The sequence below is a fragment of the Pholcus phalangioides genome, unplaced genomic scaffold (assembly GCF_987345545.1).
Source record: "Pholcus phalangioides strain wild (caught in Gottingen) unplaced genomic scaffold, Ppha-v1.0 ptg000027l_1, whole genome shotgun sequence".
Classification (NCBI taxonomy): domain Eukaryota; kingdom Metazoa; phylum Arthropoda; class Arachnida; order Araneae; family Pholcidae; genus Pholcus; species Pholcus phalangioides.
The window spans coordinates 5,833,584-5,851,305 of NW_028301617.1; the positions used below are offsets into that span (position 1 = coordinate 5,833,584).

Below are 17,722 nucleotides of genomic sequence, written 5' to 3' on the forward strand. Positions count from 1 at the left end.
GTAACGAGATGATGTTCTACTCGTTTCAAGACGCCATGCTCGAAAATTAACGTGGATTCAATGACTACATATTCTTCTTTATGTACACTGTCTCATACCAAGTTTAATGCCTTTTTCATTTACTGCAAAATTTTAACGCAGCAAACAAATAAAGTTTTTTCACCTAAGAAGTAAAATTTATTCTGATTAAAATATCAATTCATGTTTAAATTTTATTTTGGCACAAAAATATCACGGGTTCAAATATTTTCTATTGAAAATTATCACAGGTTCAAACCATAGACCAAAGATATAATAGGCCGCGCACGCTATTCATAAAACTTGTCGAACGTGAAGAAAAGATGAGCAGTATTGTCCGGGGAAGAACAGGTTCTGCGCTATTACATTTGGCTCGTTTTCGCAGAACATAGTGATTTCGTGTTAATGCTAGGATGTTGTTGTCACGAAATTTGACTCGATCGAGTTGATGAAAACTTTCCTTCATTTCTTCAATGAATTTCATTCATTCTTTTGTAAAATATTTAGGGAATGAGGGATTCGAAAAAAAAAAATCAATTCTATATGATATAAATAAATATTGAAAAACGAAATTTTTTTTTATTTTCCAAAAGGGATAATTCCTAATAATTTAAGACTTTTGAGTTTTTAAATCCTATTATATACACTGCTCAAAACAATTAGGGGAGCAAGCAAAAAAAAGAAGAAAACCGTGCGAGACAGCCACGTATTGGCATACAATGGATAGTACACGCGTATCAACACGCGCAATACCGAAAAAAGACGTAAAAAAATTTGGAATTAAGCTTTAATTCTTTGAAAATATGGAAAAAACATGATTTAGGGCAACAATTTGGTTACATGTAAACGATAAAAAAAAAGTACTGTTTAGACATGATGCATGAGTTTTAATAGGGCGTGTGGTCTCCTCGAACAGCTAAGACTGCTGCACACCTGTTTGCCATGGATGCGATGAGGTTATCTATCAGACTTTGGGGAATACTGTTCCACTCCTCAAGAAGTGCAATCTGCAAGTCTCGGACAGTAACAGGCGGACTTGGTCGCGCAGCAATGCGTCGTCCGAGCATGTCCCAAACATGCTCGATTGGATTCAGGTCAGGAGAGCACGCTGGCCATTCCATACGCTGTATTGTTTCAGCTTCAAGCATATTCTCCACCAGACGAGCTCTATGCGGTCGGGCATTATCATCCTGGAAAACAAAGGAATCTCCAATGGCTCCAGCGTAAGGGATGACATGAGGTCGCAGTATCTCGTCTGCATACCTTCGGGCCGTCAAAGTGCCATTCCGAATGATATGCAGGTCCGTACTTCCGCCTATGCTGATTCCACCCCATACCATCCAACCAGCTCGTCTGTATTGTGACCTTTCACGAACGAATGCGGGGTTATTTCGAGTGCCCCTGTCCCTCCATACCAGAACACGTCGGGTGTCACACTCCAGACTGAATCGGGACTCGTCTGTAAACAGCACTTGGCTCCAATCACGTTGCTCCCAATCTCGATGTTCAGCAGCCCATCTTCTTCGGGCCGCACGGTGGCGTGGGGTCAACGGAATGCAGACCATTGGCCTACGTGCATAGAGCCCTCCCTCATGAAGCCGATTACGTACTGTTTGGCTGGACACCCTTCGTCCTGTTGCCAAGAGCAACCGTCTTTGCAGCTGCGTAGCATTCTCTGTTCTGTTTCGACGGGCTGTTAACCGTACATACCGGTCATCAGTTGCTGTAGTGGCACGTGGCCGACCTTGCCCTGGTCGACGTCTAACATTTCCTGTTTCTTGGAATCGATTCCACAGCCTTGCAACAACACTTCTGGCGACTCCAACAGCGTCCGCGACACTACGTTGTGTTTGCCCGGATTCCAGTCTGCCTATAACACGCCATGCCATGGATTCCGGTAAATCACGTTGTTGAGACATCCTCAAGTCACCTTGTCTCAAAAAAAAAAAAAATACTGCGCAATCGAATTTCACAGTTACGGCAGTAAAACAGACGTTTCTGCAACATCCCGATTTCTGCCCTTATCTCCTTTTTCTGGTTTTTGACGTCATGAACTTTGATTTGCATATGAAGTTTTCTTCTTCCGTTTCCTGCTAGGCTTTAAATTATGGATGATTCATTTTATGTTACTTATCGGTATACATCTTTGCGTAATTTTGTTAAAACCATGTGCTCCCCTAATTGTTTTGAGCAGTATATATAACCTATCTCTTATATATACAGCCTATTTCATTCATATTTTTAAATATTCTCTTCTCATTCACTTTGTCCCTTTTAATTTCGAAAATTTATTTTAACTAGGGGTTATTAAAACATAAAAATTATTTTCCAAGAACATTAAAATTACTCTAATCATACATTTATTTTGAGTATATAATTATAATGCATCATATTATGTTATGTAATGTAACACATTCACACTCGTACCATATTCAGTCATGAAATATTTAAATAGTAAGTAAAAGTTTCATCTCCAACATTCTTGAAAAACCTTTTATAACCTTATCACACAAAAATGTAAACACAATATTTCAGGAATAAAATGAATTTTTCAAGAAAATTGCAAAACCTCATCGTCAGTACTTTTCTAAATTATAAGAAATGAAATTTCGTGTGGCGTATATATGTAATAATTTAGAGTACGTAAATGTATGTTACATGTGAAATCTCTTCGCTCCAGAAGTATACATATGTGAATCTTCATTTTTTTTTAGGCATTAAGTAGTTTTTAGAATGATTCTCTCTTCAAGTTAACATCTGAGGTACACATAGTGACTTCAGATCTTAACTCAGACGGTCCTAATAAAGATATTGACTGAAAATTAATTAATTAATCAATTAATTAATTGATTTTTGTTGTTTGAGGGCAATTTCACATACAACAAACACAAATTAATCAATAAAAACATTTCTTTTCTGTAATAGTTTTATCTCAGGCGTGAAGAGAGGTAAAAATACTATTTTTAGAGGTAGTTATACATTTTTATGCAAAACTGCCATTGTCTAGAGGGTGCGTTTTCATTACATTCTATTTAAATAAAATATTTGCCATAAATTCCTCATTCTGAAAAGCATATTTTCTTCAAGTTGAGCGAAACTCGATTAGCTCGCCAAATCTTGCGGAGACGTATATTTCAGTTGAAAGTTAATAAAACTCATTACTTCGATCATTTATTCCCAAAAATTCTATTAAAACATTTAATAATGGCTCATGACATTTGAATTTTACCAAAACTTGGAACTTTAATTGAATTAAATCCAAAATGGAATCGTTAAAAACTGCAAATACGTCAGAAATCCATTGAATCGTCCATTTAATATTCCAATTTTTAATTTATAAGAAGGGGAATCAGCAAAAACGTACTCAATTGTGGGAGAGGATACTGGTCCCCCTTTCCTAAACCGTTCAGAACATCCGAAAGCTGCGCAAGTGTTGACCATTGTAATCAAAAGTAAGACAGCGCGTGTAGATCGTCATACGAATAGCCATAAGGAAAGCATTGCCAGCGAGATTCCCTGACCAGCCTTTTGACTGGAGTCACGTGACTCCGGATCTTTGCTTCACAATTGTAACCCCTCGCGCGCGCTCTATATTATTCTTACTCTGTGGCTCAAACACATTCCATCAAAAATTATCTCATATTTCTATGATTTATCCCAAAAATTGTTTAACAATGTTGCTCATAAATAAATATTTGCATAGGAGTTGTCTCATCCGAAAGGTTTCTGGAATGTGCTCACGAAATTTCAACTAGCATTAGTCTGTAATATTAAATTTTTAGAAAGTTCATCAACGTGAAACCTCGAGCTACGATATCACATTCCAGGAGCATTAGTACATCAGGAATGCAGGAGAAAGGGAGTAATCTATGTTCATTGAGAACATTCGCTGACGCATCTCGATGAATCAAGATTATCACTGGTACCAATGATTCATTTTTGCGCCGGTGATTATACAGGGTGGTAATCCTTGGTCTTTGCCGCATTTTACTGGTGAACCGTTGATCCTATAATAACAATATGGAAAATGTATTTGCCAAAAAACATTGGACGTAAAGAACATTTAAATAAATAAATGAGCCTAATTTGAATAGAGCCTACTTCCAATGAGGGAGTCATTCATGTATTACGTCAGCATCGATAAGGGGTGGAGTTTGAATAATGCTTTCGTCATCAACCACCTTTATAAAAAATATGAAATGTTCCTAATGGCAGCTTATTCGGTGTGCCAAAAAAGAAACAAGAAAAACCGTTCCTTAGTTTGTGGGCACCTGAACTGACATTCTTCCTATTGATAAGTCCTCTACAGAGCCACTTTAGTGAGCTCTAAATGTTCCGCTGATCCAGAAATGTGTCCGGGCCACGTAATTTCAGTCATAGTAACACGAGAGGCAGTAGTACGCCGGTGATTGGTTACTACGAGCTATAGCCACTAGATACAAATACAACGCCACAACAGGCAAATTGCCCAACGAGGTGGCTGACTTAAGAACATCATGGATCCCCGAGCCATTTTTTGTAGGCCCTACCTACTACTGCTACACCACACATGCACCCCGCCCACACCCCCTTCCCGCGGAACCCCCAACGAATCGGTACATGCGGGAATGTACGTGTAGTGAAACCTGACGTGAAGTTTTTTTTTGTTTCTCTGTAATGCTTGTTATGTGTAGTGCTGCCATCTGCCACCAGTTTTTTCTAACTGTGAGTGAAGTGTTATGATTGAATGATTTATCGTTGTAGGACTGTTGCTCTCTGTGGCGAGACTTTTTAACGGGGAGATCGGCTCGCATTTGCGCCTTGAAGTTGGGAACCACCACTGTGGGGTTCGAACCCGGATCCTCGCATCACGAGTCCGTCACTATAACCACTCGACCACCACAGCGGCAAGAATAAGGGCTCTTATCAAGTCGCCTTAGTCTCACCTATAGCTATTGGATATTGCGGGCCGACGCATTCGCCATCTTAACCCTTTTTTTTTGTAGTATATACAATGGCTGTTGGTGAGATGAATTTCTTCAGTGACGTCACAACCTTCGCGCGGAGGCCTTCTTCTATAGATGGTGTTGTGGAAGAACACGCTCACCGAGGAATTCCCGACGTAGAGCATCTGTGTCAGGGAGAACACATCGACTGTGTGTGTGTCATAATTTTTCAAAATTGAAATTGCTTTTCAACTCTAATTTTATTTCCTGTGAACGTCGAGATACGACATTATGAAAGTTATTTGCAGTTTTTAAAATGATTATCTCAGTGCGAAAGTTCTTTTTTTTTTTCCTTTTTAATTTCGAAATTCTATTCAGCCAATGGTAAATGACCAATTCAGAAATATCGATCTTCTTACCACGAAAGCAAAGTTCCGGCAGAGACGGATTTAACTGCCGCCGCACCGGGCGATCCCACGACTTCTGAAGGGCCCCGAAAAAAACCAAACTTTACACTTTTTTTTTATAATTTAAGGGCGCCAATATTTTCTATTACGCCCGAGGCCTCAACCGGCTAAAATCCGCTTCTGAGTTTCCGGGTGAGAAATAATCATCATTTTCATGATTTATTCAGGCAAACACAGAAATAACTTTTTCCTGTTATATTTTCTAATAAAAAAAATGCTCAAGAGGTAGCATTCATTGTTGCGAGATTCATTATTCGAAGCCATTGTTGAATCACCTTAAAACATGGAATCCGACAATGCCTTTGTTCAGTCTTCCAACAAGGATCCATTTCTACAGGACGGACGCCATTGACGATCGAGGAGGATCCATCCGAAGAAAAGGTATGTTTCTCATTTTGATTCACCATTATATAATGTATTAAATAACATTTAAATTAATTCTAACAGTAATTCAATTCCCCAACTCCATCTTTTCTTCTTTATTCGTTAAAATAATTCTGACTCTCTGATTTAAATCCGTAAGGAATCTCTTATTAGGTTATTCGACCATAATGAGAGCATAATCTCATAATTTCGGTATAAATAGTCCATCGAATAGCATTTAGAATTATCGCCGAATAGTTATTAGTGAAATCTAAGTAAAATAGTAGAGCAATTTTTATTGCATAAAAATATTTATGGGTTTACCATGGAAAAAAAAGTAAGGTTAGAAACATCAGTACCAGACAAAGCCATAATACAATTACAATAAGACCTCAGGATAACGTTTATCACTTTTAACGTCACCCGGCTTATAGCGTAATTTTTTTAAAAGTCCATATGCAGAATAATCAACAAACCTGGTTTACTCGTTGTTTAAAGTCGGAGGTTTTTTTTAATCGGTTTCCAAGTATGGCGTTATACTGAGGTCCGACTGTATAACTGAGTAGAACCTCGCGATAACGGATCGCCACTGAAAGGGGGGTGGAGTTGTAATCGACATCGTAAAGGCATTAAAGAAACATTAGGTATCTAGTAGAGACAACACAGTGGATACTCTTCCAATAAAGGGCATTTCCCTTGGCAGACACTTCCGTCAAACGTCCGTTGACTGGCATTTTTGGTGACTGACTGACGAGTACCGTGTGATAGGAATTTAACGTATTTCAGTTCTTACCAGCGGGCACTACCCGTTAACGGAAAATTTCTGTCGCATGGTTGTCCGTTATCGCGAGGTTATGCTGCCTTTTTCCTTTTCGGCACTCCCTACGCTAATAGTAATCATCACACAATCACTTGCGGCACACTGATCAGGACTTCTAGGATAGTCTTTTACAGGGGAGTAGCGAACGAAAAAAGGGACAGTGGCAGACTCACTCACTTGGCGTAGTGTGAAATTTTACTATTTACACCCAGTAGATCGTCATTACACTCGGACACACCGGAATGTCATATTAAGCCTTATAAGCCGGGGTCGAGTGAACGTCGCTCATTGCGTAAATCTTCTCGGAGTAGTCCGCAAAACTCGAAGTAGCCACCATTATGGGTTCGACTATCGCTGAAGCGGTACCGCCTGGTGGTTATCTCTGTCCTGCGCGGAGTTTTCTGTACTGGATGTTATGGGGAGTAGCGGACGAAAGGGTCAAGTTGCAGACTCACTTACTTGGCGTAGTTCCATGGAAATTGGCAGGGCATTAATTCGTCACTCTATGGTCACACCCGGACAAGTCTTAAGCACTTTATAAGCCGAGGTCGAGTGAACGTCGACAGTACGTAAAACTTCCCAGAGTAGTTCGCGAAACCCAGAGTCATCATCACCAACACACAACACGCATGTCACTTGTAACATGATAGGGTAAAACCTGTCCAAGCTGGACACCTACGGTTCCATTCAAAGTCTATCCAAGTTACAGACGTATCCCGCGAAAGATATAGAGCAGTGTTTCCCAAAGTGGGCAATATATCCCCCCTTGGGATGGTGGAATGGTCCCGGGGGGGAGGGGCGATGGAATGATCTAGGGGGGGGAGTAGAAACCCCCCCCCCCCTAGAGGGAATGGTTATAATATAGGTTGTGTTTCGAGTTCAGGAATAAAGAGCAGGGCCGGAAATAGGCACGAAGGTAAATTTTAGGCTACCGCGCAAACGCGATAAAAATTTGATTACATTGAGTTACATTTGGACTTCGTAACTTTAAATTCTACACAAGACAGAAGAACAGGCCCAGGGATTTCACAGAACCAAGTCAATATTCATGCGGGTTTGGTGCCACGGGCGCTGAATCCTACTTTTAACCAAGTATTTAAATCTACATGGCAGGATGTTGGCAAAATGCATTCTTGGATCAGCTGAAAGAGTGTTTAGTTGCATCTCAGGGTAAATGATCAGTTGTTTAGCACTGATAGTCCTGCCATTGTGGCATGATATTGTAGACATGGTCCCGCACATTTTGCAACAGGGCCCACAAACCGTGATCTTTGGTCACGGGCCGCTGGCTGTGATATTTGGTATTCCCCAGGACTACGACAACAACAAACCCCTCATGACCCCCCTCCCCCGCTTTGTCTCCACAAGTTATATAAGCTGGTTATTCAAAAGAATATGGGTCATGGCCCCAAGACAGATTTTTCACGGACCCCCTCTGTAATGGATTTATACGTTGAGGAAAGTAATTGATAAAATAATCGTTCTCCGGGGCTCCGTGTGGGAACCCTGTCAGCCAAACATTTTTTTTTTTCGTGAATGAGGGGGGGGGGCATGATTATTCAGCAGTGTTTCTCGGCCTGAAGTGCCCGAAGGCACATTCACATTTTTTCTCGCTGAGCCGTGAATGATATTGCCAAAGTTTTTGCCGAACGGCTTTTTTATTACCATTTGATGGTCGTTCTCGGGTGTAAATGTAAACCTGGCGGGGTCCCATGTTGCACGATGACACTGGAGGGTCATTATTATGACTGGTTGCACCCAAAACAGACCAAGTTGACAGCTTTTAGTGTATCACGCATATCAGAAGCCATCAGGTGACTCGAGCATTTCAATGTGGACTCCTCTCTAGGAAGGGGGGGGGGATGTATATTAATTATTATTTTCCTTAATAATTTTCTCAACTTTCTTAATTATGTGTTATTTCAATGAGGAGAGGCAAAAAGCTCTTTAAATTTGTAAGCCTACGTAATTTAATTAGCTAAAACAAACTATGCATGCAAATAATAATTACTTTAATAAATTTTTTCTAATTATGCATTATTAATGTAAATATAACAATTAAACCAATTAGTAGGAATAGTCTTATGTAGGAAGTAATTAAATGAATCAATGCATTTCAAGAGTTGTGGATTTTTCTCAATATTTTCTTATTTCCTTTCATCCTATGTACCTGGCTCGCGGATAACTCCGAGGAGACAATCTGGAGCACCTACTACATCGAAGAAGATTCTTTCAACTAGAACCTGAGGCCCTATCTCACAGGAACCGGACGGTCGCCTGTGGTTACGACTCGACGGTACAGCAGCAGCGATTCTAAGACCTCATCCTTGTCGATGGTACTCGTTGGCATGTACCGTAAAAAGAACAATTTGTTCGCGACGTGTGTATAGCGACAGGAGTATTAACAATAAATTTTTGACGTATTCATGACGTATTTGAGTGCTTTTATTATTAATACTTTGCATTTAGTACTTATGTATATATACACTTTTAAAACGCGATTATTAGCTTCAATCGGAACAGTTTTCTCAGTTTGGTAGAAACAGTACTATATTTGCGGAATAATACCTTGATCGTTCATGTTGAGATTTTTGAACATTATATAAGTAAGAATATTAAAAAGCACTACTTTTAGATAATAATCATGCCCCCCCCCTCCCCATAAGTTGGTGGGACTCTGGCCTGGGAACCTAGGACACCGAGGATATCCTGGGGAAGTTCAAGACGATAGGCCTGTATTCACACCGACGGAGAGAGAGGAATCAAGCTGACCAAAGAGATGTGTCCCGGAAATGAAAGACGTTGCATACCGAAGTCTGGGTTTTCTGATGTATCCGTCTGTGGCAACTAGACCTGACATCATGCATGCTCTGAATTTTCTCAGCCAATTCAACAACAACCCTGGAAAATGTCATTGGGTTGCAGCGAAGAGAATCCTGAGGTACCTCAAGGGCATTATGGATCAAGATTTCACATTCAAGCTTTCGGGAAAGTAATTAACTGCAAAGTAATTATGTGGATGCCGACTGTGCTTCAGACATCAATGACAGAAGATCATACTCTGGATGGGCGTTCGCACTCCCTGGAGGAGCCGTGACCTGGGAATCCCGATAACAACGAAATGTCGCGTTATCATCGACTGAAGCGGAATACATGGCGTTATCCGAAGCTGCGAAACATTCTGTATATTTTAAGAATTTCATCCGTGATCAGTCTCCAAGTTCATTAACTACACCCGCGACTGCGTTTTGTGACAATCAATGAGCAGCGAAGCTTGTGCAAAATCGTTTTTTTCATGCTAGAAGCGAGCATACATTACCATTGTGTTCGCTTGATTAATGAAAATGGCGTTATCGATGTAAAATATTCAGCTTTTTTGGATATACCAGGTGACAAGCTCACCAAAGGTCTTGGTAAGAGTGAGCATCAAAATTGTTGTAAGCTGCTGGGATTCTATTCTGCATAATGCATATTATTTGATTCAAAATTTTGTGTTGCATTTCATGTCCATTGTGTTCATTATGTCACGAAAAGATGCATTGATTGTTATATCTTTAGGAGGAGGGTGTATATGAATATATATATATAGAATTGTTTGAAATTTATCCTGCACATGTGAAAGAAAACTTTACATTAAGGGGGGAATTGTTGAGTATTTTACTGTGTAATGTTTTCTTCACCGCTTAATTACCTTGCAGTTCATTTGTGGCGGCGAGTGAAAGAGGTCACGATGTTTTCCCGCCAGTATAGGTGTCGCTTGTGAGTTGCCGAAGCGTGATGGTGGTGTTTTCCGTGTGATCATGTTAATCTATATTTTCTTATAAACTAGCTTATAACCGTCACGCGTTGCTGCGATCTCAGTTTTTTTCTTCTTTTTTCCCTTTCCTTCATTTCCTTGAATTTCCTTTCTTCTGAGATCGCATCAACGCGCGACGGGTATAAGCCAGTTGTACATCTCAAAACCGCGCTTAACAAAGATATGACGCTTCGTTTATTTGACACAGCCATGTTGAATTAATAATTTTCAGAATAGAAAAAATAAAATACAAATACATATAAGTAAATAAAGCAATCATAAGTGGGGGAGAGGACTCCAACACTGTTGCTATGATTAGCCCCCACCCCCACTTTCAGTAATGGTGCTAGTTAATCACCGGGTTCTCCGTAGAAGTCACTCAACGCTTTTATATCTTCAAAATATCTGTTTTTTCATTAATCATCAAAGGTGAAGGTCGCCACACAGAATGATGGACTTTGTCCTTTTTTTTCCAAAATAAAAATGATTTGGCGGGGATGGGGCTGAGTTCAGCCATTGTTAATGGATTGAATGATATTTATCGGTCATTATATTGTATAGAAAATAACACGATGGAAATAGGAAAATATATATATATATTTCACAACTCGTCGTATAACGAGCGTCGACTGTATATTGTTTCTTGCTTCGTGTAAATTGATTTCGTGGGGGGAGAACTTTTTTTTCTTCTTGAGAAAGAAAGCAATAGCACCTGAGCTTAAAACAGACTCTGGTTTAGAATAAACTAGTTTTATTTATGCTTGGTTTTTTGACAAAAACATTTGCATAGACCTCACTTGCACGATGTGAAATCGTAACAAAACAACCTTCGTTGACATAACAAAGACTTGCTCGTGTCCTTTAGTTGGCCGTAAATGATTAGCTCAGGATGGACAGCAGCATTTTAAAAATTTTCTGCGGCGTCGCTAAAACTTAAATTAGCAATTCATACAAACATCCTTGAGTTATTCAATTTGGCTTGGAAAAAAATATTTTCTTTTTTACCTTGTAATACAGTCGAATCCCGTTAAAACGAACTCCGGGAGACCGGTGAAATCACTTCGTTATGGCGAAATTTCGTTGTAAAAGAATTCCAGGTATTTGCATTGTTCCTATGTAAACTTATCTGGGGGGATTAGAAAAGTGTTTGTTAAAACGAGATTTTCGCTATAACGGTATTCGACTGTTATAGGAATCCTGTTTCTGGAACTTCCCTATTATTAACTAAAATACCGATGAGACATTTTTTTATCAATCTGATTTAGAGTGAGATAGATGGCTTTTTTTCTCAGCCCGAGATATCAAGGAAACAGTTATTTTCCGGATATTTTTGCTGAGGTGAATGAACTCTGCAAGAAAAGTCACCATGTCTCCGCCGGGACTCGAACCGAGGCCCTCTTGCATACCGGACAAGCATGCTACCATCTACACCACTGGAGACATGACCCTGTCTTCCTTATTTCACGCACTGTGGCGTGAGGCGCTGAAGTAGAGGCATTTTTTGCTCAGCAAAAATATCCGGAAAATAACTGTTTCCTTGATATCTCGGGCTGAGAAAAAAAGCCATCTATCTCGCTCTAAACCGTCCCACCCGGAGGCCATTTCCTGAAGTTAAGAGGGGCTACTAATGCCTTAACTTCAGCGCCTCACGCCACAGTGCGTGAAATAAGGAAGGCAGGGTCATGTCTCCAGTGGTGTAGATGGTAGCATGCTTGCCCGGTATGCAAGAGGGCCTTGGTTCGAGTCCCGGCGGAGACAGAGTGACTTTTCTTTCAGAGTTCACCTCAGCAAAAAATATCCGGAAAATAACTGTTTCCTTAAAAATCTGATTTATTCACGAGAGAATTTATATTGAAAACCGACTGTGATAATGAAAGTGCTTTTTATTTATTCTGCAGGAAACTCCATGGAAATACGCCTACAGAAACATCTGAAGAGTTGGCGCTGAGAGAACAACACAGCGATGTTCAAAGTCGTGAACATTTGACTGCTTTCCTTTTCTGCGCTCCATCAAAACCTTCGTCTTTATACCGCTTTTTATAAATATCTACATAAAAACTGCATTCGCTTTCGATACACACGGATGAATTAACGCTCGTCGACTTAAGAGAAGATAACGGTGTTCGTTGTTATAACCAACTATATATATATAAGGCAATTCAAAAGCTCTCTGTCATAAGAGTTAAATCATTAGTAGATTATAATTGTGAGTCGTTCGAATGTGACGATCACACAAAACAGTTCCATAGAGCTTCATTTGATTTGTGTGCGGGATGTCTCAATCAGGAGAGGTTTCGCAAGCAGGCATGCACTGCCAAAAACCGAGCCAACTGCTCCTCCTCCTGGTTCTTGATAATCAGGTCGACACCGTTCTTGATAATCAGGCCGACACCGCAGTAAACGAAATTAAGTGTGAGATTTGCCAAAAGGTGTTCCGGACAAAAAGCATTTTAGCTGGTCACATGAAACTCCACAAAGGTGAAAAGCCACATCAATGCGATGTTTGCAGCAAGAGATTCATCCGGGCTGCAGGTTTGAAGTCTCATTACCGAACCCACACTGGAGAAAAGCCGTTCGAGTGTGCCCTCTGCAACAGAAGATTTTCGCAACGTGTTCACTTGTTTGCGCATACCGCGACCCACACCGGGGAGAAGCCGTTCGAGTGTGATGTTTGCAAAAGAAGGTTCCCACAGCGTGCTCAACTCACTGCTCATAACTGGATCCACAACAAAAACAATGCGTACGAGTGTGATATTTGCGGCAGGAAATTTCCGTATAACTCGGAGTTGAACAATCATAAAGCAGCAATACACGAAGGAAAGAAACCGTGCGCTTGTGACATGTGTGATAAAAGATTTTCCAATCGGTCTTATTTAAACATGCATAAAAGAATAGTACATTTAAAAGAAAAGCCGTACGAATGCGAAACTTGCGGTAAGTTCTTCTCTCGCAGCACTAATTTGAACAAGCACAAAATAATGCATACTGGAGAGAAACTATACGAATGCGAGGTTTGTCACGAACGTTTCTCACGTACTGCTGTATTACGCAGGCACAGAAGAATACACACTGGAGAAAAACCGTACGAGTGCGACGTCTGTGGTAGGAGATTTTCTCAAAATTCTAGTTTAAAAACGCACACAAAAATTCATTATGGAGAGAAAACGTACGAATGTGAGGTCTGCGGGGAAAAATATTCAACTGCCCTTTACTTGAAGAGGCACAGTAAGGTTCACTCTGAAGAGAATTCTTTGTCCTCGTGAAGAAGTTTCTTTTCTGCACGAAAAGAACACAGTAATTCACAGTAAAAAAGGCATTTTTAAGACCCTTTATTCGTAATCAACTGCGCATATGCCGTTTCGTTCATAGGAAAGACTTGCGAGTAATTAAGAACCTCGCGTCAGTTACGTAGTTCAGAATTTTCAATCGTGAAGATGCTTTCGACTGATTGAAGACGTAATACTGAAGTTTTTAAAAATATACTGACTGTTTTTAAAAATTTCTCAAATTACCGAAAAATCTCGAATGGCTAGGGTGACCATATTTCCTCGGGGAAAATACGGGACATTCGGTTCGCCAATACGGGATAGCGCCAATTGTCGACAAACTGCTGCCAAAACACGGCTAAATCACCAATTATATGACATTTTCTAAAATACCAGGAACAGCGGTTTTTAATTCCCGCAAGTTTGAAAGACTTTCAGAATGAGTTATTTTGTGCGATTCGGAGAATTCAGAATATTTTGTTTCTCATTAATCTCGATTCAAATGTATTTTTCCGATCTTTCACTCAACTTTTCTCCCTGAAGTGCAGGAAAAAAGACTGCTAGCAGAACATTTTCACATATTTAAAATTACTTTGTGCTATATATATAATAAAAAATATACTGTGAAATTCATAGGGAGTATCCTTGTTTTGTTTAAAAAAAATCAGTTACTATCCTATGTTAAAAAATAAAAAAATCTGCTATATGAATTTTCGTTCACAGCTACGTGTAAAATCTGAAAAGCAACACATTTTCTGATTAAAAAAAAGTCAATAAGCATAATATTCGGTATGGTATTGTTTATATTGCGAATTATTGTCTCACTGAATATTTCAAAAATTTTTCAACTCACCTTTTATCCAAGTTCAATGCAACAACAAAGACAAAAATGGTAATAAATATTTTATTATACGTTCACAACTTCCAAATAAATATGCTGTGTCCGAATAAATATAAAATTGTAAAAAGAAACAAGACAAATAAACTGAAACATTGTAAATTTTTGCAAAAATTAGAATAAGGGAGCCTCTGCATTGTTATACCATGGATATTTATCTGATGAAGCTACCCGTAAAAGCAAACTTTTATCTTTCAACACCTTATCATAAAATTTCTCGCATTCCATGTTACAGTTTTGCCTAACAATAAGCAGAACCCGCATTGTATCCACACTGAATCTAGATTTCTCCTTTGACCACAAATTATTCATAAGTGAAAATACTCGCTCCACAGGAGCTGTACTCCCAGGAAGACAAAGAATAAATTCAGTAATGTTATTGAAGTCATAATAAATATTTTTGTTTTCAATTCAGAAAAAAATTGTACTCATCTATCAGGTACGGAAATGTTTTTTCATTCCATGCATTTAGTTCCCTCACAATTATACATCTTATAACATTCCATTGATCAATGTTTCAGTGCGCGATAAGAATTCCTCATCCAGACTGTCCTGTATATCTTTCCATTCAGGTACCTAGTTTAATAGCACCCACTTGAACTTCTCAGAATTGCCAAAACTCTCTTCCCATTTTCTGATGTATTCCACACTTGTTTGATAGAAATCTCTAACAATTTCGAAGAAATATTCTTCATTAATTTCTCCAGCGTTTACTAATATTTTCAGCCGTTTGCTTTTACATCACTTGTTACAAATTATTCATTTTTTCTTAGCTCTAAGTTGCAGACGAGCTCTTCAATTTGTAACGCCACTTCTGTAGCTGAAATGTTTTCTATTTCAATGCAATTTATGCATGTTTGGAATGTTACAATTTGATCTTTTACGAAAGTCAACCACAACTTCAAACAATTTTCGCAACAAAACGGGAAATTTCTCTTGAAATAGAAAATATGAACGAAGCCCATCAAACATTTTCAATATTTTCTCTATTGATGGTCCCAGGGACAAGAATCTTGTGTGTCCATGTTCTAATAATTTAGTGTAGTGGTTTCCTACAAACTCACAAAAATTTTTCAGCTCTTCTACTCTGACTGTACGCGTATACACATGAAAATAGTTATATATTTTGACAGCGAGGTATTCAACTACAGATAGACAGTCAATAGCACTCTGGAAGCAATATGTGCACCACAACCAATGCCAATGATTTGCCGCTTCAATATTTCTTCGAAATTCCGCCAAACATTATTCTTCCCTTGTCTTCTGCATCCGCCAAAGTTGGTGTTGCAGTTATGTGCACACAAAGCAACAATTTTGTTTTCCCAGCCAAATTTATCAGTGAACTCTTTTAACATAGCACTCTGCAAGTCAGATGTTTCACCAGGTAAGGAGGAAAGTCCATTATTTTGATTTGAACACCCTGAGTAGGTAGGAAATACCTCACAATGATAGGATAAAGTTACATGTTCTGCCTGTTCGATGCATCTATACTAACTGCAATACTTTTCGTTTCATTCAAGTCCTGCTTCACTTCGTCTAGTATGTATGGTGATAAAACATCCACAATTATGGCTTCCGATTTTGTACGGGGGGAAGAAAATTTGGTCTCATACAATTTTCTAATTAAATTAGATAGACAATCATTTCACCGGAAACTTTGTCCATGGGGAACAGTATAAAAAGCTATAAGAGCTTCACTCGCTGCTATTTTTTCTTTCATGATGTTATCGTCTCGTCTAACTACGAAAGAGTTAATGGTTTTAGCAGAAGCAATAGCCTTTTCGGCATTCTTATGCCGCTGTGTCGACACATGTTGATTGATGTCATTTCTTCCTCCATGGGCAACAGAAAAATGAGCACCACAGTGTGTACACATTACTCAGGACAAATCGTTCTGAATACCATCCAAATGGATGAAATTAAATTCTTTTTGGAGTGCATCATTGACCGGCTGCATATCCTTTTCTTTGACATTTTTGCACACAGTTATAACATTACCGGAACTCAAATAGGGTTATTGCATCTAAAAATCCTTTCCCGATGTTTTGATGAAGGCAAATTCAAATAGAGAGCTAAATAGGACCACCCTCACACAGCATAATAAGTAGAAACTCGGAAACAGAACTAAAACAATTTCTGGAACTTCGAACTGGTGTGGTAGTAGGATCGAAGTGTTGCCAATACATTTACCATTCAGAAAACATTTCTGATGAAAATAACGAATTCAAGTAAACTTCGTTCAAAATACAGGAAAAACCGGGACATTTTAGCAAAAAAAAGTCGGAACGGGAAGAACCGGGACTGTCGCAGGAAATACGGGACGTATCGTCATCCTACGAATGGCAAGAAAAGAAGCACTACTGCGAATTGCAATGGATTAAAATGAATGCCACGTTTAACGCAACAAATATGAGAGATGATTATTTTATATTATATGGCCTGACTGTATGGGGAAGCGATTACATAAGCACTTTACGCCCCATTATTCAAATGCAAAAAAAAAATAATTAGAGCACTTACTAACGATTATTCCACTCCTTCACACGAACTTTTTCTAAACCTAAATATACTACCCCTTCGTTATCTATATTTTCACAGATCGATAATTCTTCTACATAAAAATCAACTCGATTTACCTTTCAATACTTCAAGAACATCGAGTTTTAGCAATACATTATCTATACCACTTATTCATAAAACAGTAAAGAGAAATCACTTTACGTTTCTTGTTCCGAAATTTTACAACAATCTGCCATCTGATATTCTTGACTGCACTTCAATATTTGTATTACAAAAACGTCTCAAACAATATTTGCTCTCTATAAATGATATTGAAAGCTATTTTTAATATCTATATATATAAAATTTATTTTCTGTGTGTGTGTATGTTCTCTATACAAATCTACAATTTTAGATAGATCGTCACCAAATTTTGCATATATACCAAATGAGACCCGACTTGAACGATAGGCTACTTTAAAATTTCGTCAGACCAGGGCAAATGCCCCAAATGGGCAAAAACTGTCGGGCAACAATGGTTTCTGGGCCTCAACAATCACTTTCCGAACGTTTACTTTGGTTACCGTGGTTCCCTAGGAATGCGTTTCAGATACGCATATGCCTTTACACTGGTTTGTCACTTCTTTAATGCTGCCAGTTATGTATAATA

The 17,722-nt window shown here is 38.9% G+C and overlaps 1 protein-coding gene across 1 annotated transcript in view; it reads left to right on the forward strand.

Annotated features, from left to right (window-relative positions):
• LOC149068255 (uncharacterized) overlaps nt 1-14,328 on the forward strand; it is a 49,540-nt gene extending 35,212 nt beyond the window's left edge. The window contains exon 3 of the mRNA XM_089251909.1: nt 12,652-14,328. Within this exon, the coding sequence (XP_089108035.1) occupies nt 12,652-13,652 (1,001 nt within the window). The 3' untranslated portion in view covers nt 13,653-14,328. The remainder of the gene's footprint in view (nt 1-12,651) is intronic.
• The last annotated feature ends 3,394 nt before the right edge of the window (nt 14,329-17,722 follow it).